This window comes from Triturus cristatus, chromosome 2_1 (genome assembly GCF_964204655.1).
Source record: "Triturus cristatus chromosome 2_1, aTriCri1.1, whole genome shotgun sequence".
In the NCBI taxonomy this organism is placed as follows: Eukaryota; Metazoa; Chordata; class Amphibia; order Caudata; family Salamandridae; genus Triturus; species Triturus cristatus.
The window spans coordinates 212,011,288-212,034,063 of record NC_140581.1 but is presented as its reverse complement, the minus strand read 5'-3'; the positions used below and the strand labels follow the sequence as shown (position 1 = coordinate 212,034,063).

Here is a 22,776-nt window from a genome sequence, read left to right as displayed (position 1 = left end):
ACCGGCAGTTATATCATTAAGGGATACTTCATTTATAGACCACCGGGGCCGAGCATATTGTTTACGCCCAGCCTCAAGGAACAAGTCATACAACCGGCACTCCGGTATTTCAAATTGCTGGTGCTGGGGGACTTGAACCTACACTTTGATAAGGAGAACTCCGCAGCGCAAGAACTCTGTCAAGAAATGGCTACACTACAGATCGGTCTGCAATCTTCCCTCCCTACCCACCAACAGGGCCATTTATTGGACCCCATTTACGTCAACTGGGGGGTGGGCTAACAATTGAGAGACCCACCGCGGTGCCTTGGTCAGATCATTATCTGATCCCCTTCAGTGCGGCAGCTCCCAAGCCCACTCCCCATATGAAGGTGGGGACTGGTAGCCTACAGAGGAAGTGGGCGAAGTTCTCAGCGGCCAATTTCAATGCTGACCTTCAGTTGGGAGGTCCACCAGGTGGCAATAACATCGATACTGGATGCACCGCTCTAGACAACAGGATCACCAAGGCACTAGATCAAGTTGCGCCTTGGCTGACTAATGCCCCCAGGAGACAGTCAAAATCTGCGCCGTGGTTCAACGATGAACTTGGGCGAATGAAGTCCTCGTGTAAAACCGCTTTACGGGTCTGGAGGAGAGACTCCACCCATTGTAAGAAGGCCGACTACAAAACAAAACTTAGAACCTATCACTCACTAATGAGAAGAACTCTAGCAACTTACTATAACTCGAGAATTGAGCAGGCGGAAACTCGTCCCGAGAATTATTTGGAATTTTCAAGGACATATCGTCACTTACCAGAACCTCGCCGCCAAATAGTTGCTCAGTAGAAACCTGCGACCTGATCGCAGATTTTTTCTCAGACAAGGTAGCAAAAATGTATTTCACCTTCCCGGACGAGGCAAGGAACGGAGGGGGGGGGCAGAGGAGGAGGGGGCAGGGGGGAGGGAGAGTGGGAGAGAGAGGGGGAGGGGGGAGAGAGATGAGGAGCGTAGCATAGAGAAGACCCGAGCCTCTCTAGATTTGTCGCCCCATCATTGGAGGAGCTTAAGAACATTGCCTTAAGTATCAAGTCCGGCTCACCCAAGGACCGCACGAAACCTAAGACCCTAAGAGAGAGTATAGAAATCTTGGCTCCCTATATTGGTCACCTCCTGAAACTCTCCTATGAATTAGCGGTGGTCCCTATGCAATGGAAGGAGGCGGTCGTCATCCGAATTAAGAAACCAACAGGGGTGAAGGCAAGCCAGTTGGATAATTACCGACCAGTCTCGCTCCTTCCATACTTTGCCAAAATCGCAGAGAAGGTGGTTAACCTACAACTAACTTCATATGAATGAGCACAACCTATTACATCCCACTCAGTCAGGCTTTCGGGCCTCTTATTCAACGGAGTCAGCTCTGCTGGTATCTACTGAAACAATGCGTAGGCATGCAGATGACGGCAAGACAGTGGCTCTGGTGCTGCTTGACCTCAGCGCCGCTTTCGATACCGTCAACCACTCGTTGCTCCTGCAATGCCTCAACAAAGGAGGGCTGGACAAATGGGCCTTGGAATGGATGAGATCCTTCTTACAAGATCGGAGCTTCCAAGTGTCTGAGGCCATTCTACTCGAAAAGCATTCGGCTGACACAAGGAGTACCACAGGGGGTCTATCCTTAGTCACCCTTTTTAGGTCTCGCCTACGCAGCGCGCATGCGCTGCATAGGCAAAAAGACCTTTTCCGATCGCTTTGGCTTTTCAGCCAAAAACGTGCACGCGTTCCATTGCCATCAATGGCAACGCGTGCACGTGAGGCGATCTACTTGCAGGAGCGCGTGTCGCCATATGGCAGCAATTATCGCTCCCGCAAGTGCAGTCCCCCCCCTCCCTGCTGCTGCGCCTCCTCCTGCTGCCCTGGGAGCTTTTTTTTTTTTTTTGCTGTCAGTTCCCTCGAGGTAAAAGCAGGCATCCACTTCTGTCTTTTTGCTGCGATCAGCTGTCCTGACAGAAGTGGATGCCTGCTTGTGCCCCAGGGGAACAGAAGGACTGCTCATCTGCACAGAGTCTCTTGTTTAAATTGTTTTGCCAGACACAAAATGTCATCCATGTTAACCTCGTATCAAAGGTAACAGTTTAGTCTAAATTGGACCTGTTCAAATGGTGACCCAATCAAAATAAATACAAATGTTAGGCTGTGTCCCAGAAACATGAACAACCATATGCCAGTTTCTTCCTCTGTCATCTTGGGCCTCACTTGTGAGATGCACTTGTTGCTCCAGGGGCATATAATCGCCATTTAAGGCAAGTCCACTCAAAAGTGACGGTCTGAAATGAGAGTTCAAGGCTGATATACCGTTAACCATACCAGCTAACTCTGTAGTGGCACAGGCGATAGAAAATAGGTATAGAATGCATCCTTACTATTAATTATCATTTGTTTATTAATTGTAGCATTTCAGTGCATCTCTTTTGTAATGTCTATGTGAGAATTTGTGGTAGAGGTGGCACTCGTGTCTGCGAACTGGGAGGACAGAGATCCAGCTGTGGTGCACTCCTATGATGCAGTCGGGATAATCGTACCACCTTCAGCAGTGTCCCAAGTTCTTTGTCAAGCTACACTTGGGCTGTAATACAGATTCAGTGCACAACAAAAGGGCTTTGGCATATTAAGGGAGTGGGCAATGAGGCTGTAAGTAGCTAAATGTAAGAGAATACATCCACAAAACATTGAATGAATACACAGTTTTCTTTATAGGGATACCAGGACCAGTTGTCCCTGTAAGTTCTCTTTCTCACTTGGAAATAACACAATCCACTTTTACCTTTATCAAGGTGGTTTTTATATCCTAAGAACGTACTTTAAAGACTTATTTGTAAAATCACGGACATATCATTTAACCAATCCAAACATGCACATATGTTGTGGTGCAGTGTAGGCTGTCACTGCAGACACTCATCTGTACCCTTTATAAGTGTAAAGAAAATTGTGAACTCTAATAAATATATACAGTATGTACAGTAAGTTCTCTTATGCTAATACGGACCCTGATTGTGAGTTCCACGTACAGGATATAGAAACCTGTATTCCATTCCCTTTCTAAAGCCTAGTTGTGACGTAACTACTTACCTCTGGTAAGAAAACTACATTCCCATCCTAGTGTACAGTTGAGGTGCAGCATCACAGTGTCTCTGCCAGAGCAAGGTGACAGCTGGTTGGCAGGTCTTTGAGAATAATTACAACTGCTGGTTAAACAGATTAAGAAAGAACAATATTTAATCTCTTTCCTTTGAACTTTTTTCTACCTGGAAATTCACTTTGCTAAACCAGCAATGGCGCATAGGCCTAAGGAAAACGCTCATGTGGCTCCCCATGAAGCAGTGCCTACAGTTTAAGACCCTTTGTTTTTGCACAGAATGGGATGGGGCCGTGGCCCAGGTCTGCTTAGTAATGTTTTTAGAAGGTATCACCCTTGGAGGATGTTGAGAATCAAGGGATCGGGTGAGGTTGGTCCCACAGAAAATTCATAAACGCCTCTATTGTAGTGCTACCCTGGCTTCCCACAGTGATTCAGTGAACATTCTGTTTGTTAGAGGCTGCAATAATTCTTGTTGAGACGAAGAAACTAGTCACAAAGATTTTGGCGGCACCTATGACTCATGTGGGGGTGCGCTACCGGCTGCAGATGCGGCTAGGATGAATGTTTAAATACTGGATGAATACTTTAAATGCAGCCTCTAAACGAAATCTCCCACAGGCGCATTGTATGCAGATCGTGTGCATAGCTTAGCATGGATTGTTCAGCGGTTCATGCGCCGCCGGCAGAGATCTTTCTACAACCCCGAGTCATAGATTCAATTTTGGCTGAGTTAATCAATCCTTCATCCATCTGGGCGCCATACGATGAGGCTGGCAACAAAAAGGCAGTTCTCACCCGAAAATTCCTGTCTAGTGCGGGAGAATTATTTAAAAAAAATTGTCAGGAAATCACGATGGATACGGCTAAGGTGGCATTAGAACACGTAGGCAAAGCAGGCCTCCCCAAGAATGCCTCTCAAAACTACTTTTTTTTTTTTTACAATACTTTCAATTATGAGTCTTCCAAAACCGCGGCTAGCAACGCCAAAAAGCCTTTCATATTGTATAGTGCACACTGTATGCTGCGCTCTCTAACTTCCGAATGTGAATCCAGCAGTGTAGCGGTCATTGTGCAGCCGGTGCAGTGGCACCGAGGCAAAGGGGTTTGAAAGGCCCTATAGTGCATTGCATCGCTGCAGTTAAAAACAAGCATTTGAAAAGTCTCGCATTTTACGCGCGTTTTAAGTTATTGGCATTGTAAATGAAAATACTTTCATTTATGTTTTAAAAACCAAAACATAAATAAAAGGCATTGTCATTTACAATGGCAATAGCTCAAACTCATGTAAATGCGAGACCTATTGCATTGCAAATGCTTGTTAATTTATATCTGTCCCCCTTAGCAGACCTAATTGCAAAATACGACATTAGTGTCGTGTCATATGTGGATGACACGCAATTAGTTGTATCCCTATCGCAAGCCCATGACAAGGCAGCCACCAATTTCGCCACTTCCTTACAGGAGCTAGAGGTCTGGATGGCTAGCAATTGCCTTAAATTGAATGGAAACAAGACGGAGGTTCTAATAGTTGGCAGGACTCTGTCTATATGGACCTCAAGGTGGTGGCCTCAGTCCCTGGGCTCCACCCCCGCTCCCAAGGAACAGGTTAAGAACTTGGGGATATGGTTGGACCCGAAACTTTCCTTCGACCACCACACCAGGGTGGTTGCTGGAAAATGTTTCGGAATAATGAAGGTCCTCCAGAAGACACTAGATGTGCTCCCTGCAGCCGCCAGAAAAACGCTGGTCCATGCATTGGTGACTTCGCGCCTGGACTACGGGAATGCGCTGTACCTTGGGGCAAATCGGTGTGTACAAAGACTGCAAGGCATTCAAAATGCGGCAGCTCGCCTTGTTCTGAGGCTACCCAGAAGAGCGCCATCCAAGAACGCTCTCGCAACGCTGCACTGGCTCCCGGTTAGGGAGAGAGTTGTGTTAAAAACACTATGCATTAGTCACCACATCCTGCAGGGAATGGACCCTAGCTACCTACACAATCTACTGACCCCTTACATACCTACCAGGGCTCTGAGATCTGTGGGAACAGGAAGGGTAGAACTACCAGTAATCAAAAGAGCACGGATGGGGGGGGGGGAGATCTTTCAGATGGCTTGCTGCTAAACTCTGGAATGACCTTCCGCAGTCACTCAGGTCTGAACCATCGGAGGGGATCTTCCAAAAAAAAAAAAAAAATATGGCTCTTCCACATATAATGCCTGTGCAAGGTACGGTTTTCATCCTGTCCAGTGACAGGTAACTAGCTGCAGCGCGGGGACATACTGGGTAGTATAACCATGCGCTTTAGAAAATAATGTATTATTATACTGAGGGGGAAGGTCCTTTTGGCAATGTTACTTGTGCCAACCCTGGCAGGATTCGCCAAGTCTGGCCCACCAGGCTGCCAGATAAATTCCCCCCCATAGGCTCTACCCAGACTCAGACAAACTTTAAACAATAATGTCTGCTGTTACTGGGATGACGACAGGCATGGTGGTGTCTTCCATTCAGTCTTTAGGTTCCTCCGACCCCATGGACGTCTACTCTGAGCCCCTTGACAGGGTCGCCCAACTGTTGCCCGTGTACCAGAAGCGATGGTGCTGTATGTCGGCAATCACTCTTTCGGTCTCTGCTTGTGCTTTGGTCAGGGCCACCTCTGGGCAATTGCATGGTCCGTGTTTCAATTTCTGTTCAAGCCAGTCCGCAGGTCTGGTCGTCTCTCACATTTCCGGGAGCAGAAAGCCCTGCTCCTCTCAAGCCAGTCCCAGTTTCACTAGGAAGAAAAGCGCATATTTCAGGTTCAATTTCCAGAGGGGTCTTTTTACACTAAAAAAGGATTCCAGTTGGCGCTGTACTGCTGTGGTATAGTCCAAGGATATGTTTACTAGGTTGCCCTCTATCTGCCACGGGCACACACACCTTTTGTAGGATATGATTCGCCTCTCAAAAGTTGAAAAGGAGGGCCATAATAGGTCTGGGGGAATGCCCCGGGCACCGGTGGCCTGACTGGCACCGATGGCCTGACTGGCACCCTGTGTGCCCATTCGACTGGTTAATGGAAGATGCCTTTCCTCCCAGTACCTCCATGAGGAGCCAGTCCTCCAGAAATGGCTCCATACTCGGGCCTTCTGAATTCTTTGGGACCCCCACCACTTTCAAATTGTTGTGATGTGTGCACCCCTCTGCATCATCCTCACTGACCTGTAAATGTTCAGTTGTTTTTTGCAGGGCCTGATTTTTTCTTGACGCTCTACATGACTGCGGGTTCCAGTTGAGCTAGTGTATTTTCCGTCTTCCCCACTCGTGTCTGCTTGCTTGCTGTGGTCAGCCCTCAAAAGCCCTAGGTCCAGGGATACATCGTTGATTTATTATTTATTTATTTTGCTCCAAGGCTGTCTTCATGTCCCTTAGTGCCGCGAGAATGACAGCTGTGTGGGCCTCCACCCCAGGACCTGCCTCAGCAGCCTCTGGCCAAGTGTGCCCCCCACCCCCCCTTGTTTCGGAGGATTGGTCCCTAGTCCCATCTACGGCTCCTTAGGTCTCACCATTGCACATTTAGACTGGCGGGGTGCAGGCCAAAACCTGACCGAGCACCCCAGTATTCTGCCTCCGGTGAGTGGTCCCTTCGACACTGCAGTTACGTGCCAGGCCCTGCAACCCAAGCCAGACCACACCTCTTCCCCCCCCCAGGACCTCTCCCCAGGGGGGCCTAGTCTCCAGCCCTCATAGACTTGACCCCTGTTGGGAGAAACCCATCTCATGCAGTGGCCCCAGCCGCCTAAAGGCACGAGCACCCCCAGAGCACCTGGAGTTCCGAGTAGGCCAGTGGAAGCTCTCAACAGGCATGGTGCCTCCTTACCGCTCCTGATCTCGCCTAGCGCCAGTTCCCACATCAGTCTGGCCATCCAGTGGATGTCGGAAGTAGGGCAGCCCGCCTGCAAGTCACCCATGGGCCACCTCCGAATTTAGCCTCTGTCTGGGGTCCTGAGTGAGTCATGGACATTCTGCAGGCCATCAGCTAGTGGCCCACTTGCTGTGTTCCAGGTCCCCTATGTCGGCCTTGCACCTTCGCCTGGCACCCGCCTCTCCTTTCTTCACAGTTCCAGGCACTTCACTCCCCCGGGGCCATGGCAACCTCCTAGGCCCTGCCACGGGGCTTAGCACCCCCCCAGAGATGGGTCTTCATGATCACGCCATGGCTGCCATCTCGCAGGAGCGACGCGGCAGCCGAGGCTTTGGCTTCCCACCTTGCCGAGGGCTGCTAGCGCCTGTTCACACTGTGTCCCCTGCCACCCGGTCCAGCGGCTTCCCCCAGATCCCCACACCACCAGTCCGCTTTGGTGGCCCTCAGGGGGAGGGGGGAAGCAAGATGGTTGTGCTTATGGGGCTGAAGCTCAGACACCCATCTTCGTCTGCATGAAGCCACACCCCCATGATCTTTGCTATTGAAGGTGGCCGCAATATGAGGGGGCAGGGGTCTCTTTTGTCTGTGGTCAAAGGGTCATCTGCTGTGATTTCTAGTGTAGCTCTCTCAGTGCTGCATCATGATCAGAACTCAAATCGGTGTTTATGCAGGACAAAGTTGCCATTGATGTGATCTTGGAGTTGTGCGCAGACTCATTTTATCACTTTCAAGCCATGTATGACTATATTGGAGTGAGCATAATATAAACTTCAAACTTAAAACACTTGTCAATTTTTAAATGGGTAGATCTAGCATTCTTGTTTTTAACCGGGCAGTCAGATGAGATCCTAATTTAAGTATTTCTTTCTGTATTTTGTTTTGGAAAAGGTGCCAATATGATCTATTGTATCAGTATTCTAGAACCCGATTGGGGAAATGTGCAAATTGTTTTCCCTGATAGTCGAAATGCCAGAACAATATGAAGCAGTAAAAGGACCACAAGCAAGCTGCAGCAGATCTGAGACCTTTATCCATTTTACAAACCAAATAATGTGCTGAGGCTTTATTGCCAAGGCATTAGTGCCAAATGAGATAAATCTCTTGTTAGTAATGGAACATAAACCAGAAGATGGAGCAATGGGTGAGGTCTACCTGGTCTTTAAGAACCTTTAACATACCATTCAGAAGGATTTTCAACAACATAGCTAGTCTTAGAGGAGTGCGTTCAATAGTTCTCTTTGCAAAATACCTGTCACGATGCAACTCTCCTCCACCAGACCATTGGATGAGTGCCCTCTATGAACCTGTCCACTGCAGTACTCCTGCCCATCAGGCCTCCAGGCACTCCACTGCTCCCCTTCTGTAAGGCTTTCTTCACGGTTCTTCTGCCCCTTCCCCTTCTCACACCACATTGATCATTTATGAAACCCTCATCAGCATATGCCCCTAAATCTGTGCAGTGCTATGTGCGCTAGTGCTAGGTTTGCACTGTACAAATCCCATATATGCATAATGAAGAGCTGAATAAATTGATAAAGACAGTTTATGAAAACATCTTCAGGTGTGCAAGCTGTGAATTATGAATTTGGATGCTAGTACCTGGTTTATTGTGATGAATTTGTTCCTGAAAGACCCTTTAAAAGATGAAGCATCACCTTGAACCAGATGTGCGATCTATTCTTCTTGCAGCACCACACTAGCTAATTGTGTAGGATTGTGGGAAAGGAGGTATTTTGCTCTGGGTTGAGAGTGAACAAGAGATGATTGGAATGGGGTGCACACCCTTCATTAAAATTAAAAGTCAGAATTTGGCTTAATGTTTTTCTGTTGAGAAGGGATAAAGGCAACCAGGAAATGTGACGTCTGAGGCTACCTTTGCTTTTGCAACTTGTCAGTACTGTGAACCCAGTCCCTTTTGACCCACTTGGGATACAAAGTTGAAGTCTATACAAGACAATGAACTGTTGTTGAGAAGCACAGCTCCAAACAAAACTCTCTCCAAATTCAGTTAGCATCTTACACAGTTGCATCCCTAGTTAACCTACTTCCTTTAGGCGGCCTCCACCCTCCCTCATTTACTGTGATTAATGGGAAATTAGGAAAGACCAGAATGTCAAGGCTATCAAAGGCACATCACTGCCATCAGATACTTTCCACTCCTCCTGAAGCATATTAGCCCTATTGTCATAGCAATCTGTGGATGGCTTCAGTTTGTGCTGGTTTGACACATGCACTTCTTTCGGTCCAGCTCTGTTTCTTGCTGGCTATGGCCACCAATGATGATACCCATATCTATCTAGCGCCCAGTTAATATTCCCTAATTCCCATACTCCTTTATTATGACTAGCTTGTGGACTGAAAGGAAGAAACTCCAATAGTTAGCTACCAACCAGTGAACTGAAAAGCAGAGAATGCAGCTAAGCTCCTCTTAGATGTGGCACCCATTTAAGGCACCAAGCTACCCAGGAAAGGTAAAAGCTAGCCACTGCCATGACCCTTGAACAATCTACTGGAACACAACAGAAGACCTACACCATATTAGTAACTGCTGATAGAATACATGAAAGCCTGAGAATTCTACTTTTGGAAGCCTGTCTGCAGAGCTTCACAGTTATGTTACAAATACTGCAAATTCTAAGAGTACAAAATGATAAAAAAATAACTTACTGAAGATGTTCAGAGATTCTCATTGCACACAAATTCTCAAGATATTGGGGTATGTACCAAGATAGACCATACATTCTTCATGCATTCCTTCATTCGTGCAATGACCTAATGAAAAGTATTCTAGATAATTATTGATGGTAAATAAAAGTTTAAGATTTCAAAGTGGCCTCATCCTTCGTGCAGCTGGCAATTCCAGCATCCATATCAAACAAACCATTAGCATTTTCATGATTCAAGTTCACAAAATCCTGAGCACCTTCCAGCAGATCTAACACAAACGCAAAAGGACGAAAGCACCCACATTTCCGGAACAGGTCATAAAAGATTAAAGAACCTTCATGTTACTAGCCAAACTTGCTTGGAATTAATCACAATCGGTTACAGGTCCCACCAACTCCATTCCATCTGCACTGGCTTTCTCATCCTATCAAGAAGCCCCCCTCCTGAATATTTTACATCCGTGATCGCAACCCAACAGCCAATACCTCTAACTTTATTCGCAATCATGCTTTTATTCCAAATCACACAAAAAAATAACAAAGTATCCAATGTTTTTGTTGATTAAGACCATCTCAACCCAGAGGAAAACAATTCTCACATAGAAATGATCCTTCTTCATGCTCAGTCGACTTAGAAACGCGTGTTCAGTGGCTCTCCTCCTAGTAGCAGAAAGCAAATGTTGCATAGTAGGATTAACTGCAGCATGATTTGAGAACCATTCCATCTCCATCCTCTGTAAGCTACTTCTTCGGGGGTTCAGAAACGGCAACAGAAACACTCTTGCACATTCCCAGCACCATCTAGCCACGAACGCCGACCATATAGGGCAAAGTTCTTGCTAATCTACTGAACTAGTCCATGATTGTGTTTGGTTAGAGTTGCATAAAAATCAAGTAGGTTTCCATAGTTTGAACCTCTGTATTTTGAAACGTTGGTAGCTCTGGACTTTGAACAGATCCTTTGAGTAACTAGACTACACACTGTAGGAAAATGTGTTCTGCCCCATTTAACTCCTTGGACATTATTAATTAGCTTTTGGGTTAAACATTTTTTGAACTTTTGCTGTGAGTCTCACTGAATGTAAACTCAATTAAAATGAGTTGGGAGTGTTAGCCGCCCGTATTCACCTTTTTCAACCAGGTCTGTTGCTATGCCTGGGCCCTGGATTGGCAGCACAGGAAGACATGCACAGACACACAAGGGCTGAGCAAGAAGGGCTACTAGCTGTGCACAGGTATCCTGTCCGAGAAGGAGTCCTTAGTTCAGGGAGTGGTGCTGACATCGTGTAGGACTTATAATGTGAGTGGGCATTCATAATGTAAGCATGTAGTGCTTCACTGAAAAGTGTATGCTTTACCTTATCGTGCATTAGGGATAAAATCTGCTCCGAAGTACAGTTTCTCCATAGTTGGGCCTGGAGACAAGTGTGATGCACCAATCCTATGGTAAAGATGAATCCTGAGTTTCATTGTCACATTTGTCATATCTGCACTTCATCTGGCACTTAAGGATTTGTTCTATTTCTCTGACTCCACTCCTACTTAGATTTCTAGCTTTTGTTCCCCCTGCTGGGTCAAGGTAAGTAATCTGCTGGCCAGCTAGAGAGCCAGAGACCTTCCCTTACAATTGACCCATTTACAAGGGACTGGACCTGTTCCTGGATATGGAAATGGAAAGGGTAGAGAAGGAATCTAAGTTGTGTTATTATTTTTTTTACGGAGTTTTATATAGGGCGACCATGACCCGGTATCGGAGCGCTTTACATAGCACCAGTTGCGTTACATGAGGACACATTCATTTTTGTTAGGCACGGGGAGATTAAGTGATTTGCCCAGAATCACAGGATGTTCAGTATCATTGCTGAGACTCGAACTGGGTTCCCCAGATTCGAGGTCGACGCCCTAGCTGTTGGGCCAACTCCTCTCCCCCATTTACTTTTTAAAATGCCCAGACCCAGGAAGACTCGTCCCAAGGAGAGAAAAGGATAGAATGCATGGATTCATCTCTGCAGTGCCAGTGGCACTGGCCTGCTTTACGCCCTCTGAGGGACGTTCCGACTGGGGGACATTGGAAAGAAAGTGTTCCCCTGGAACTGCTGAGATCTGGGCCTGTAAATGGTTAACCCTCATCAGAGGGTAGGCCCCGACTTCTGCAAACACACAAGTGACCTTCAAAAGGCCAAAGGAGGCCATGGGAACAAAAGAGTTCAAGCAAGCAGGGTATTCCACATTGAAGGCTGCGGGGTGCTGCTGGAGGTGACCCCAAGACCAGGTGCTGGACAGAAGACGCTGTCCCCAGGAATGAGGCTGAACCATCCAAAACGGCCCAATGTAGCCAGAGAAAACAGTGGGAGAGGAGTAGTGACCTGGGGAAGTACAGCTGCGTGCATGTGCTATCCCACTCCCAATGCTTTCCAATGTCCTCAAGAAGGGCCAAAGCCACAGAGAGGAAAGTGGCCAGGGAGGCGTATATGGCAACCTCCCAGTACGCCTCCCGTTTCTTTACTTTGTTGTCCCCGGGGACCGACTCAAGAACTGCTGTGACCAGAATGTATTTTTTAAATGAGCAAGATTGTGCTCTCTTATTCAGTCATCCCCTGGGGCCTCCATCTTCCCAGGGTCTTAAGACACCAGATGACTGTACCAGGTGCTCCCCATGCATGTATCTCCTGGAAGGGAGGGCGTGGGTTGGTTCAGTGGCCCAAACAAAGCTTTACTCAGGTGCCCAATTGAGGCTGAGCAACCAGAGTTTAAAATAAAAAAAAGAATAGAAGACTTTTTCCTCAGCCCGTTGCATGTCAAAGGATCACGATGGGCCCACCAGCTGGGGCCAGAGCGCACCCCATAAGTCCACTCATGGGCCTAAGCAGATTGCATATTTCTTTCGGTGGGGCCCCAAAGAGGGCAAGGGCACCACCGCCATGATGCTAGGACACCAACAGCAGGATGAAATCCATTCTGGGGCTCCCAACAATGCAGCAGCCCCCAGTGGATCCCCATATGCCAATTTTAAATTTTCGCCCTAAGTCTCCGAGTGTTTCATAATGATGACTCCGGTAGACATTGTCTTTAGTTTCAAACTCTTCTAGAGCAGGGGGTTTTGGCCTGTAGGCTCTAGAGTGCAAGGACTCCTGTTGGGTAGGTCTTTAAAGCTTCTTTGCAGCATGTATACAAACATGAGCATTGAAATGCTTTAAAGTTGGTGACAAAGTTATTAGTGAAGCATATCGTGTTTTAATAAAGGTCAAGTAAAGTCTTTATCAACAATGACAAAGGTGACAGTGACTCAGTATGTGTCTAATGAATGTCACGAAGTGTGACCACCCTTATTGACATTTTGCTGTAATTAATATGATGGCACTCTGACAAAGCCAGGAGGCCTGCCCTATTGATAACTACACCACATTATATATGGGGGGGGAGGGGGATTGTGTTTTTACGGCCCATGGAGGGCCAGGTGTGTAAATTGTTAGTAGGGTGTCCACATAGGTATTTCAGCCTGCCACCATGTAAATATTTGTAATAAATGTGTAGTATTGAGTTGTGTGTAATAAAGTACTTTTATAAGTAAAAGTACTGGCTGGACCATGACTGATTGGGTGTTTTGTTGTGTGCCTGCACACTTGCGCACTAGCTCTCACCACCTCCCCTGAGTAGGTCTTTGGCTGCTCAGTCTCGCGCCTCTGAGAAAGTAGAGTGCTACGACATTCGCAGCAGATGGAAGGTGCAGACTTGTTAAATGAGATGGACCCACATAGTTCCCAACTAATAACCCACTTTCTTGCACAGTATTTCAACCCACGTTTCTTTGTTGGCAGATATTGAGTTTCTCCAATTCCGTATAGAATAGAAATGTCTAGAACTAAGCTATATAAATAGTTGCATGGATGAACTTCATGCAGGACTGAGGTTTAAATTAAAGAAATGCACATTCTCCAGTATTTTAAAATCTACTAATTTCTGGTTATGCTATGTTGCTCTTGCATTGCTGAAAATCTTTTCAGGCTGGTTTATTCAAATTGTTGATGTACAAACTGCAGATTGGCATATTTCCAACCATTGTGGGAGGTAAATTTGAGAATGGCTGGAAGCACAAGACTTCAGACCCATTCTTTGCTCTCTGGGTACTTTCCGGGATTTTGTAATATTCCATCATACTCTGGCAAACAACTCTATAGCCTTAAAATGGTAGCGTCTGGGATGGAATCTGCAGTTAATAAATGGCAATGAATTAAATGGCTTGAAGGTATTGAAAAATAATGTATACATAGAGGAATTAATTGGTGCATCCCGCTCAATATTTTTACCAAATCTGACACCGGCAACCAAGTGGCATATAAACAAAAATGTGTCTGAGTCCAGTCCCTAGGTTGTATAGCACTGCATGGCTCCCATTGCCTACATATGATTGAGGAGACTGCTACGTTGAGTCAAACCAAGCAGTCAGTGTTTCAATTTCTTCACAACATTAACACATTTTCTTAAGAATTGGATCCAAATTATTCTTATGCTTACAGCTGTGATCTTTAGTCAATATGAACCTGATATCTCTAGACTGGTCTGTAACGCTGGAGTTTATATAGTTGGGATCAGAGTAATTTGTGATATTCTATCGGCCAGAAATGACTGGAGCCACTCACTAGATGAGGTGGGGAGTCTTGCCACCTTGATCAGTCGAGGTTACTGAATGCTGCGATTCACTGTATCAAAAGCAGCGGAAAGATCTCATAACGCCAGTAAGGCACCTGAGTCATCATTAGAAATATGAAGCTTGTTACATCCAAAGAAGCTGAATCTCTGCCTCTATAGAAACTCACCTGCCTATCTCCAATTAAGACCTGGGCTTTCTATTATCGAAAGAGTTGAAAGGATATCACCTATGATGATGGAAAGCAGAGGGGCTCCTTTTCCATAAACCTGTGATATCTTTCTGGTTCATATTGAACTATTTCTGTTTTTTTAAACAAAATCCATGTTCTTCTGAAGCACATAGCAAGCAGTTCTCCGAAAAAGAAACACTTCCTAATAATGACTGAGGTCAAAGACAAAGTCATTTATCTGCTAGACGGAGAGGCCTTCAACACATTGTGTAAGATTTTTTATTCATAGTGAGGTTGACAACTGTAAGAAAGGGCGGCAGAGCCTGCCAAGCCTGAAGATGGCAGTGTTCTGTCATTCCTCCTTAACATATCTGCCTCATGAAGGGCCATTTTGATGGTCCCTCATGATTAAACCTATTGGGCGCGTGCTCCTGCATTGAACCCTGACACCAGTGTGAGACTCTGAATCCACTGTGGCTGCTGGAACCTGTCTACACTGCCACCAATGCCATGGTAAGCCTCATGAGAGAAGATCTTGAGGCGGGGCTGGCCTGAAACAGCCTGGTACACGACTAGAGAACAGCGGCTGTGTGTATCTGGACTGAGGTCAAACGTGGGTGGACTTGAGCTACTGCACGCCTCATAACTGGTGGGAGGAGACCCTTGCCACCTAACTGAAGCTTGGAGATTCCAGCAGTGACGAGGCGGAGGTGGGCACAGTGCTGATTGGCTGGTGCTAATTCTTGAACGTTCGGGAGCTGGACTGGCAGCTGCATGTTGGTTGGCTTTGGTGTAAGCCTCTACTTGAGTGTGGACCCAGGCCCGAAATCAGAAATAACCTTGTGCTGTGATTATGGTGAAAATTATGGTGAAGAGTAATTCGACCTCTTACTAACTTTGAATACAATAAGTGTCATTGCTGTAGGAGACCCTGTGGCTTGGGCGGACTTGTGATCTTCTGAGCTGAGCTACTCATCTTGCAGGTGTAAAATATATAACTCTGCCTCCTTGCTGCTACTGTTGAAATACCAGTGCTTAATCTAGGGGTCCAGTATCTACGTGTCCCACATATATTAAGTCTACTTGGGCTCGTAGGTGAACACAATTCCTTCACTGTGTAACAATGGGAAACACATATCCGCAACAATCTAAGGTGTTATTTGAGCACAGACTGTCTGCCAGCACAACTGATAAAGGTCCAAATCTGCCAGAAACAAGAACCCCCCCCTCCCAAACCCTTATAGTTTAGATGAAGATAAGGACATCATAGGACATCCGGTTCCAAGGCCAGCACCAAGGGCACTGTCATGGGTCATCATTGCTCACCGCTTGAATTATATAGACCAGAATGTTTTACTTATGCTAGCTCAGAAGAAACGATTCTTGAATTATCCAGGTCTTCCATCTGGCTTTTTTCAGATTTGACTAAGTGTTCAGGAGGCTCACCCATCATTCAATAGCATGAAATATAAAAAACGCAATCTGTGTTACACTGTAGCACATTCTGCTAAAATTTACAGCTGATGGAAAACTGCACATCTTCAGTGATCGCTAGTCGGTACATTCATTTCCCTAGAAGTATGCGAAGGGAGAAGGCTGTGATGCCTCTTAGCGGGGCACAACACAGTGGAGGGCATGGATGGAAACACTAAAGTCATTTTTGTTCCATTTTACATTGTCAGCTTCAAGAGAGGTGACAACTTGTGGTCTAAATAAGGCACAATTAGCACTTGTTCTCACCTTGCAGTGGGGGGGGGGCGGGGGGGGGGCTAAACCTCGGTTGTTAACAGAGATTGAATTTGAGAGAAGCGATGATTGCCTAAAAGGAGTGGCTTCTTGGCTGCCCCACCCACACTATTCAGTTCTGAAGTGACAAGTGGCACAGGGAGGGTTCTGTCGAGGCTCACGCTTCTTTTAAAATGTTAAATATATCTGTCTTTGCTGTTGGCTCCCACTATAATCTGGGACAAATGATCGCTCTTATTTGGTGCCCTAGATGGAAGGCCTATTGGCAGCTCTGGCTTGATTTACCCAGAATTGGGGAATGAAACTCTCCAGGGATAGTCCTTCACAGTGCTTAATTTGTAAAAGGATAAGTGCCTGGGCTCTCGTCGGGAGGTCCCTTAGGGTGATATATGCGCTTAATAAGAACCAACACACAACATAATTGCAACTTGTGCCACACATTGCCCCTGCCAGCTGCCAATGACAGTACAAATACAGCTACTAACTATCACACTCTTACATGTGTGACAATTCTTACTATTCCAGGCCCCCGAAGTTATAAGAATGGCTTGGAAGGCAGATATTAGTCATAAATTTAATTTGAACTAATAACCGACTGTTGTTGTGCTCATACCTAAATAAGCCAGACAGTGCCACCATGTGGCAGACTGTCATAAGCACTGGTGCTGGCAATTAGGTGCTGGTGCCGAGCCCTGATAATCACCGGCTCAAATTAAGCACTGGTCCTTCACCCCGGAGCTTTCTCTCTGACGACGAGCCACTCACCTGAATGACAAAAAATTAACTTGAAATAAGTGCCGTATTGTTTTTCCTTTGGCTCTGATCCCACTCTCGCAGCGGAACAGTATCTTCCCGCCATTTTTAAGTGATATGTGGTTAAAAAAACTTGTAAATCTGCACAAAAAAACAAACGAAGTTATCTCTTTGAAATATAAACGTAACTTCAAAATTATTTCAGACGGCCAACAGTATTTTAGCGCTATAGGGACTATTTCTAAATATTTGTTAACGCAACTCGGGGAGAATTACCGCGCCAAATAGCAGCAGAGACGATTTAACACAAACTCGCTTTTAAATACCATATCTGCGCCCCTCCAGAATCACAATCCTTCACAAGCAGCCGGTATTTGTAAATGAATATTGTGGCAAACTTACTCTCGTAATAACTCCATATCTCCTCACCACAGCTGAACACCAGTTGGGAAACCAGTCTAATTGTAATTACATTTAAAGGGAGCGGGTGTCAGTGTGTATGTTACTTGATTTAGTTTGGCCTTAGTAGCAATTACATTCGGCGATGTTTTCGCTAATGTCCACAGGGTGGCAGTGTTCTCACATGTGAATCGTTCAATAGATTATTTTTTTTAAATCCCAGCAAAAAGTCCAGGGTTGAAAGGCGTAACATTTTGTGATTCTGAACAAATATCTACCAGTGCCTAAAATGATAAAAATGTTTGAGGTGATTTGGTTCTGCTATAAAACACTTCAATGCCCTTGGGCTCGGCTCGTGCTATTAAAAAAAACTGGAGAAAAAAAAACCTACAGCTGAGTGTTTTTGTTCACAGATTGAAGACTTGAATAACGAGCTTCAAAAACAAGATGAAACCATTGATCATTTACAGGAGAAGATTCAGACGCTAGAAGCGCAGGTAAGGAGGCCGCGCGCCTGACTCCGCTCTTTGTGTCCGTTGTCGGCGACCTTTTTTGAAGATCTGAATGTTCAACGTTTTAAAAATTCCCGTCTTCCCTTTTATTAGTTTACATTGGTGAGAATTTGAATTTTAAAACGCATTAAAGATGTGGCTGAGGCTACCCAACACCTGGGGCACGCGCTCTTCGCTGCGAGGGATTTTCAATACAGTTGTAGTCAGGCGAGGAGCAAACTGCTACCTCTCTCTCTCTCTCTCTCTCTCTCTCTCTCTCTCTCTCTCTCTCTTTTTCTCTCTCTCTCTCTCTCTCTCTCTCTCTCTCTCTCTTTTTCTCTTTTTCTCTTTTTCTCTTTTTCTCTCTCTCTCTTTTTCTCTCTCTCTCTTTTTCTCTCTCTCTCTCTCTCTCTCTCTCTCTCTCTCTCTCTCTCTCTCTCTCTCTCTCTCTCTCTTCTCTCTTTTTCTCTTTTTCTCTCTCTCAAGGCGGTTTTTGCTGCCGAAACGCGTCTGACCGAGTTTGGAATAAATCGACTTCTATGTCAAAATTACTCACGGACTTGGGGCCTGTTTGTTGAAGAGACTATCAGGATGTTTATAGATATAGATATAGATATAGATCTAGATATAGAGATAGATATTTCAAAATAGTTTATTGGCATTTAAAAGAAATATAGAGACATTCAGATGTTACATTGTTCTTGCCAGGCATGGAAGGAAAAATACCACAATACATAAGTAATGGAAAGAGAACATGTCTTAGGGTATACAATATAAACCTAAATACAACAAAAATATATCTATTACATCAGTGAATATTTGTCCTTTAGAAAGTAGGTTACCCTAAGAATACAGACAGAGACAGCATGTCTTATGTGTTAGATACATAAGCAATAAGAAAAGACATGCAAGGTACAATTAATAACATTAGGGGAGGGAGTGGACAGAACAAAGGAGAGCAGGGGAAAGGATAAAGGAAAAGTCCAGTCCATATGTGGGGTTTTGTCGAAGGTCCCGAATGTGCTAAAGAAAAGGGGCGATGCTTGCTATATCGAGTGTTGAATTTGTCTTGAGGTTGCCAGACAGCAGGGGACTACTGGAGGTGCTTCGGCTGGTTGGATTGTGCCCCATGTGCCCCTCGGGAAAGAGACCCGAGCCCCCATGTATGGAATGAAATGAAATGAAAGGAAAACAGCATTCGTTAAGTGCGTAGCTACCCCAGGGGCATCCATTCCCATCGCTAAGGCAGTAACTGAAAAAAACAACATAGCAACACTTAAGGGGAGAGCCACGTCTTTAGTAGTTTCCAAAAAGCTAGATGGCTGGAATGAGAGCCAAAAATAACATTCACAGCTATCGCGAGGCGGAGACCAGTTAGAGCCATGTCTACGTGGTGCAGGCTAAGCTTAGCCCACGGACCAAGAATCACTGGGGGAAAATCCAACCAAGTCAGGGTGCCCACCTCCTTCATATTCACAGGGCTGGAGTGCTTTGTGCTTCATTGTGAACAGCAGTGAAGGCTGGGACGGAAGCCTGCATTGGACAGCAAACCTTCATTCCAGCAATTGCATTCCCAATGTTCCTGCATTACCACCCCTAGCCGGACAAGTGTTTGCACCAGAGGTGCAGGAACAGCGAAGTGGGTGGAACTCTTTATCACGCAGGAGCTGGGCCATGCCTGCTGCTTTCCTTCTTCAGACAGGGAGTTCTCCACTTGAAGGCGCTGCCTCCTTACTGTGCAGAACCGGCTCCAGTGCAGTCTTATGTTTACACTTCGTCTCCTTAACCCCTTCAGTGCCCATGACGAGCTGGACTCGTCATGGGCCGCGGTGGCGCTGTGCCCATGACGAGTCCAGCTCGTCATAGACCCCGCCCGCTAATGCAACGGCCGGCACAGGGCGGGGAAAGGGGCGGGCACTGAAGGGGTTAATTAAAATAGTGGCGAGTTTGTTAGTTATAAAAATAAATAAATATAGATTTTTGCTATAGTTGATCATTTTCTTTGAAGTTATTGCATTACATTTTTTCTATAGCCATAGTATAGCGCCTATGCCAAGAGAAGCGCTGTACGATATAGCCCTTCAGCCATTCGTTGTTACAAGTGTCATAAAAGTATTGTTCACCACACGTCACTGGCTTGGCTGCTTCAGCTTTCAATGATGCTACATGGAGTGCTGTCAGTTCACCAGCTGTGGCAGTTCCACATGTATATGTGCAGCAGACCACGCAAGGGTACGCGTCCTATATTAGTCTCTCTGCTCTTGAGCTGGCTTGGCCAACTGTCCAGAATGTACCTGAAGGGTGTTATTCTTTTGTACCAGTATACTTTACTTGTTTTTGTCCTATTAACAGAGGTATCTTTATCTAATGTTACAGAGAGCACTCAAGTCGCCGAGATGGCCTTGGCCGATGGGACTCTTGACTGTGCTCGGCAGTGGTTCACATTCGGACTTGACTGTCTCTGGCGTGCACTGTTTATAAGTGTATAACAAGCCTTGGCAAAGTCAGTGCGTCTGGTGCTAGCCAATAGACACTTGGCTTTGTAAATGGTTATTTTGCTTTGTCATTGTTTTTGCAAAACTTTGAGGAATCTGCAAGGTCTTCGTTAAGCTAAAATAAATAATGGCTACAAGCAAAAAATATTTTTATCTCTAAAAGCACCCATTATCATAGATGTCCCGGATACTTAACAAAACTACTTTCTGTGGGGATGTGCCCCCTGTAAAAGGACAGAATGCAGTCAGAGCGCAGTTAGTCACTTGGCTGAATTTAGCTGATAAATTCACCATGCTGTTTGCTGTGGTTGGTGTAAAAATGTGAGTGACACAATAACAGACCAATGAATGAAGAGGGCTGATTGGAAGCCCTAGTAAGTAAGTATATGATGCATATAATTTTAGTAAAATCTAAAGGTATTGGATAATGCCAGACCTGAAAGGGAAGCAGCTGGTGACCCACGTGACCTCTTCAGTTCATGCTATGGCTACATGAGCTGGGGCAGGTGTCTCATGGGCTGCCACCCATTAGTGTCAGTTGTGTGGCTGAGGAGGGGCATGCCCGGGACCTCAAGGCCCAGCAGGTCATGGTGTTCAGGAAGAACAAGTGGTTGTATAGTCACATGTAGAGGTAGGTAGAAGGAAGATACGACTGGGCCAAAAGATATGTTCCCGGGAGAGTGTGGGAAAGGGCAGACTCCTTCAGAAGAGAGTGCAAGGCTCCAATAAAAGCACATTCAATGAACGTGGGCAGGTCCACTTGAGGTAGGACAAGGCCCTTGCAGGTTCGGACTGGGACAGAAAACGGGCCCAGGCACCAAAATAAGTGGCCCTCATTAGCGAATCACATAGCAAAAATAGTTGCCACATTCTGCAAACTTTTGTATTTCTGAACTTATACACACACACTGTATAGGTGTTTTGCACGGTATGGCAGACTGCATGTATTTGTGCTTGCCGTAGTAAAAGTTTGTGGTAATGTCAGGGAAATCGCCAGTAACAACCGGCCCACCAGACCATAAAACGGACCCACAAAAAAGCCACAAACCCTGCTCACATCTAACCAGTCAGACCAGCCCTCCTGGCACTGCCAGGTTGTATTATAGGGCAGTCTAACCCTGTGGCCTGGGAAGGTAAAGGTGGACTACTAGGATGAGGGTGTGGTCAGTTCTGAGAGCGTACGGAGAGATGAGCATGCATAGGTTTCCTTGGGATAAAAGATCGGGAGGTTGCGGAGGCTTTAAATGCCTGGGTGTGGCATATTATCACTGTTCAAATAGCGCAGGATATTAGGAAGAGACCTAAGAAGCCAGAGCAGCTAAAGGTGTGCATCATTTGCATCAACAGGCACACAGCTGTCCAAGGTTGAAGTAGTGGGGCAGAAGGTATGTACTTCTCCATCCTCGAGCTGGCTAGGAGAGTTGCGGGCAGGGGCTACCATATTATTGTCAGAGCTCATTGCCCTTTTCCTCCCATGTGAAATTCAGTGCCACACGTCTTTCTCAAGGGGAAAATTACTTTTTTTCCCCCATCTTTCCATCTCTTGGCCTAGCAGTGCTTCCTACCCTCCTCCCGGGGTCCACGCAGTACACCGCTCTTTTCGGATACTCCAAGCCCACTATATTTTCCTGCTTTAGGAGGTGCCCTCCCAATGTACTTAGTGAAACTCCCTATATTACCCTGTCTACCTCATTCTGGTGTTTTCTAAGTGCTGCCCCTCATTTATATGACTGACAGTATGCCACGACATCATCTACCCAAAGTCTATCTTCCTTTTACTGTACTCTATTCAAATCTTTATTCCAGTTCAAGTAAACGTCTCACTGTTGGACTACTGAGAACCCATCTCACCCACCCCTGCGCCCCAAAACAAAAATACCAAGCTCAGTCCTGACATTAACATGATGGTAGAATGTTTTGACATGATAATGGTAATTTTGACATAATGTATACATCCATAGTGTGATTGTACTCACATATGTCTAATGCTGTCGTAAAACACTAGCACAGATCACAAAAAGAAGCAAGACTGCCAGCGCTGGAGAATGGAGGGCACTGTCAGGATTAGAACAAAAAAAAGAAGCACACAGTACCTTAGTCCTTACGGGAAAACCAAGGGGCCTGGCCCAGCCTCCGTCGGCCACAGACAGGTGCAGACGTGCCCGATCTTCGCATGAGCACGCCCCGCAGTCCGGTAACCCTGGTGGGTTTCTGATAAGCGCCTTCTGGTGTGAAAACAGCCAGCAGAGCCCTGCACTCCCTGCTGCGAAGAGAGCTGGGGCTTGTGGTCTGCCCCTTGCACAAGCAGCAACAGCGGCTCCCGTACTGCGGGAGCCCTGGTGGGTTTTTGACAAGCGCCTACTAGCGCGAACACAGCTCCGTGCC

General features: G+C 46.1%; 1 protein-coding gene across 2 annotated transcripts in view; it reads left to right on the top strand.

Moving 5' to 3' along the window:
• The window catches only part of CCDC68 (coiled-coil domain containing 68), a 167,100-nt gene that overhangs the window by 80,723 nt on the left and 63,601 nt on the right, over window positions 1-22,776 (top strand). For both annotated transcript variants that reach the window (XM_085629985.1, XM_085629992.1), the window contains exon 9: window positions 17,819-17,902. In XM_085629985.1, coding sequence (XP_085486111.1) covers window positions 17,819-17,902 — 84 coding nt within the window. The remainder of the gene's footprint in view (window positions 1-17,818; window positions 17,903-22,776) is intronic.